Raw genomic sequence first — 4,704 nt, 5'->3', positions numbered from 1 at the left:
TGCATTTTAAAATTCTTTAATTTAAAATATACGCTTAAAAATTGAAACCTAAAATGTAATATTTTCAATATGAAAGATTTCCGAATTACGCATTATTAGCTGAATAATATCATAATTGAAAAGCATAACAATTTAACAAATTCTTTTTAAAAACTTTTAAAATCAAGCTGTGAAAGATATTTTTTTTTAAATTGGTACAACTCCTGGTAAAAAATAAATTTATTTTGGTTTCCCGGTTCAGCGGCCACCCTGCGGATTAGTTAACAGAAAATAAAATTCCATCTCCATGAAAAAAAGAGACGTACTTGCAAACATAGATCGAGCACTTAGTAACATGTGAAAAAGCCCTAATTTATAGATTTGAACAGTCAATTACGAATCTTTGTATACAATTTATAGAAACTTCATCATTCTTATTCTACGGTAAGGAAAGTAGTCACTATACTATGATATAACCACAAATATTGTGAAAGTCGAATTCCTCTGCTTATTGCACTTTGGTTGATATTCATGTAATTCTTAAAATACTTGAATCATATTTTCTATTTAGTTTCGAATCCTTGTACACCATATCTATGTAGATAAATAATGTACGACTTCTTTTTAAAAGAACTGTATGAACTGTACAAGTTTATATACAAACTGCGAAGCTTTTGTTGGTAAGCCATTTACGCCTCAAGAGCAACTGGTTCTTTAATTTTATCCTCCTTCTTTTTCTTGGCAGTAACTGCAAAAAAAGGAAGGGACCGTTTAATAAAGTTATTTTTAAAAAAACATGGGGAGTTTAGGCATGTCTTTCTTCAGGTGAAGATTTTTAAAACACCTTTTTCTTTCATTGGCAACTCTTCAGGTACATCTGGTAATTGCACATCAACTGGAACCTCAGGAATGGCTTCCTTTGCATCCAACTCTAATAATGCTTCAAGTTCAGCCTCAGCGCCTGCTTCATCTTCGTCAGTCAATGTGCCCATCAGAATGTCATTGATCTCGTTTTGTTTTTCGACACCCTCTCTTGTCTCGTCCATAACCTTTTCAATCTCATCGATGGACAAGACTTCCTGCAATTTCTTGAGCGCTGTATTTCCTAGTTTCAGTCCATCGATTACCTGTGTTTCTATTTGAGCAAACTCCAAATCATGCGTCATACGCTCCAAATTGTCCAGCTGACCATCAGTCTTGGAAAGAATCTGCTCTTGAAACTTTTTCTTACGCAGTAAAAGCAAAGCTCGACTGTTGAAAGAGATAATATTTATATCAATTAATTATTCGACTTCGTTTTAAACATCATAAATATTCTAACTTAAACAGAAATAATAAAAGTGGGGATTCAAACCCCTGATGAACTACAGTCTTACATCGCAACTGGACATTATTTATTTTAATTTTGACATGTCTTTGCATTAATTACATATTGTAAGGAATATTAAAAGACATATTTTCACATTCACTAAACAAGTGCTCCTCGATCTATCATAAAACTATTTTTTGGTGGTTTATAAAATTTGTTTAGATCCTAGGTCGCTAAAACACTTCGTAAGTCTTTTTGCCATCTACCAGAACATTTTATTTAAAAATTACAAAAAAACAGAGCGTTAATTGAAGCTGTTTGTCAAAAACCCAATGAAAAAAATAAATCAAAATTTCGAGAAAAATAAAAGAGTAAATATAAATATGAATTGGGGAAGGTGGCGCCTGACGGAACAGACGAGTAAAATAGAACACTAATATATCTAGAAAAATATTTACACTTAAGTTTGATATTAATAAATTGAATAAAAATAAGCCCAATGAGTTGACGAAAGTGAAAAAAGAATTGATATTTTATGTAAATTATATCAGAAAGTGAAATTTTTTAGTACTTCAAAACTCAGAAATGGTGTCATTTTCGAGAGGAAATAAAGTACTAATAATGTTCTTATTCCATTTTCCCTTGCAAGAATTTCAAAAAATGATGTTTAAATTTTCTGTTCTTGGCATTAGATTTAATTATCAATTATTTAGAAAAGAAAATTACGGATTTCAAATAAAATTGTCTTTGGGGGCGAGATGCAACAAGCTGAATGGGGCGGAATGAAACACCTGAACATCCGCGAACTTAACCTGTCACTGTCAGTGTAGCCGGTCACCGGTCGGAATAGTTGCGAGATATTTATAAGAAATGTAAGTAATAAAGTAAATTATTTAAGTTATTAAAATGCGAAATTATAAAAGGAAGACTGATAGTAGGTTATGTTCTGTCTAAAATACGTATTTTAACATTAGATCTCTTCCAGTTGGTGTTCCATGGCATAAATTTTGATTTTTTGCTTACTTTTTTTTTAGTTTTCAAAAATTATTTACAAATTAAAATTGATATTCCAATTTTCCATACCGCCCCACCATGCGTTCTGTTTTACCCGCCACGTGTTCAATAGTGCCCCAACTAACCTACAGTACTTAATATTTCATTTCTGACAAATTAGTTCGCTCCATTTACAAAAACGTATGTACAACTTGTAAAGGATAAATTGGAGAAAATTTTAATTAATATTTGTTTCTGCAAATTCTTACAGGTTACAACTTAATTAGCGTCAAAGAATTGTGTGCACCATCTCGCCCCAAATTCCCCTAATTAATTATATAGATACTCTAAAATTAGAACAAAAACTCTATAATTATGTCATTTTTACTCTGTTTAAAATTGAATATTAAAAATTTGAAAAAAACATTCCTTGCAAAGAAAAAGGGATTTAACTGATATTTCTGCTAAGATCCCTTTTTCACGATGCATAATTCTAATTGCGTTTTTTGAAAGTTAAGAACAATGTTTCACTTACCTTTATTTTTGCATGTTACTTTAATTTCTCTGAGTTCTTTCTTGTTTCAAGAGTTCTGACTTTAGAATTGAACAGCAAAATTCGAATCATATAGAAAATTTTTAGCCCATTTTAAACTTTCTCAGTTTAAATATTAAGCCAAAGAAATGTTTGAAACAGTACTTAATAATTCATACTTTCGAACTGCAAGCATTTGAAATTTTAAAAAAATTGTCATTTAAATTTATTGGATGTATTTTCTTACTAGAAAATGTGATTTGTTTAATATTGTGAACCTTTCAAATGTAATTCTTCTAAAAACTTTGTAAACTATATTATATTTAATTAAAAACTTAAAAAATAATAAATTCGAACATGAACCGTTGAAAACGAAGCAATTCCAAACATTGTTTAAAAATTAAAATATTCTGCAATTAGGATAGTGAAACAAAATCACTAAAAAAGAATCATTTGCAAATTTTGCGTAATTTCTTTCAACAATTTATTCATTTTAATCCAAAGAGCACAATTAAATAATAAAATGAAAATCAATGATTGTGCATTTTAATGCAAGCGAATCAAATTCATGTTGAAGACCATTTCATTATGTGCCAAACTGAAGTATACTAATAGACTATCACATTGGCATAACAGAAAAAGTCTCAAGACAAAAAAAATAGAATTTGCTAAAACTATTGTCCTTTCACGTGGTTGAACCTATTTTCAATTTTTGGCTTAGATTTAAGACCTTGGTTACGCGAATCAATATTTCTGTACGAATAGCGGGAGCTGGAAAAGGGACTATACGTATGGAAATTTCGGTACAAATATCCGAATTTTTTCGGTACATATAGAAACTGCCTAGCATTGAATAATTTTTGCTGCATTTTAAATTTTAACCTCTAATACAGCGACATTTTAAAAATTAGATTCCTATTAGATAATCATACCTTTATGAACAATTTAACTTTATTACAGAATTAATTGCACGACATGTAGGACCTTTTCACGTATTTAGTATCATTTTGGCCAAAATACTACTTTTTTTTACTAACAGTTACAACTCGATAAGAATTTAGTACTTACTTTTTCTGCCCTTTTTCTAATAATTTCTTCGCTATTTCCCTCTCCTTTTCGATACTTTGTTCGATTCGCTTTTGATAAACTTTAATCTTGTCACGTGCTTGTTTTAATTGCTGCAAAAGTTGAATTTGTAGAAAATAACATGAGAAAAATGACAACGCATTTTGAGGTTAGCAATAGAAATATAGAAATACTTACTAAGACAGCTTTATCCTGCTCCGTAATACGACTGACGTGTTTCTTTTTAGAAAATAATATGCCCATTTTTTAATTATTTTTTGTATAATTGGACAAAAAGACTAGTTCCTACTCATAAAAATGTAGGTGTCGACAATTTTTGACAGACACCACAACACCCGATACCCAAAGCAAAGATATTTGCCCGATGCCGAGAACCGTCGCGAACCTATCGAACAAACCCGAATAACACTTACACGTGACACCTGTATCAACGAGAAAGTGGAATCGATGTTACCAACATTCGATTATTCTTCTACTTACACAAAAAAATCAAATTTTCACGTTAATAATTTTTGAAATCACTATTATTTCTCATTTAATAACAATTTTTTACAATTAAAGATACAAAGATATTAAATAGACATTACAAAAATTTGTTTCAATTTATCGGAGGTCGACAAGACAGATAACATTGTAATCACTTAATTCTTTTGGTAAGTTAGTTTCTACATGGAGCCAAAAAAGTGAAAGCAGAACCTAGTTTCGGTACGGGGCGTCGGAGTGGGGAATTATATATATAGGACATCACATTTTCTGCCCTATCGAGGTGCTGCCCTCATCGTACTACGAAGTCGAATTCTTGTTT

General features: G+C 30.6%; 1 protein-coding gene across 1 annotated transcript; it reads right to left on the bottom strand.

Moving 5' to 3' along the window:
* Nucleotides 1-285: 285 nt before the first annotated feature.
* LOC117178975 (charged multivesicular body protein 6) lies at nucleotides 286-4,276 on the bottom strand. Its single transcript, XM_033370570.1, has 4 exons — nucleotides 4,077-4,276; nucleotides 3,882-3,991; nucleotides 824-1,230; nucleotides 286-727 (listed from the first exon to the last, which is right to left on the bottom strand). The coding sequence occupies exons 1-4, from the start codon at nucleotides 4,140-4,142 to the stop codon at nucleotides 669-671; spliced, it is 642 nt and encodes a 213-aa protein (XP_033226461.1). The 5' UTR covers nucleotides 4,143-4,276; the 3' UTR covers nucleotides 286-668.
* Nucleotides 4,277-4,704: the final 428 nt, after the last annotated feature.

The sequence above is a fragment of the Belonocnema kinseyi genome, chromosome 8 (assembly GCF_010883055.1).
Source record: "Belonocnema kinseyi isolate 2016_QV_RU_SX_M_011 chromosome 8, B_treatae_v1, whole genome shotgun sequence".
NCBI classification, from domain to species: domain Eukaryota; kingdom Metazoa; phylum Arthropoda; class Insecta; order Hymenoptera; family Cynipidae; genus Belonocnema; species Belonocnema kinseyi.
Note: the sequence above shows the minus strand (reverse complement) of the source record. Positions and strands in the feature narration are given on the sequence as shown.

Coding starts and splice junctions, on each gene's coding strand:
- LOC117178975 (XM_033370570.1), bottom strand. CDS start 4,142: ATGGGCATATTATTTTCTAAAAAGAAACACGTCAGTCGTATTACGGAG. Junction 1,231..3,881: donor TTAGAAAAAGGGCAGAAAAA/GTAAGTACTAAA, acceptor CTCTTTCAACAG/TCGAGCTTTGCTTTTACTGC. Junction 728..823: donor GTTGCCAATGAAAGAAAAAG/GTGTTTTAAAAA, acceptor CTTTTTTTGCAG/TTACTGCCAAGAAAAAGAAG.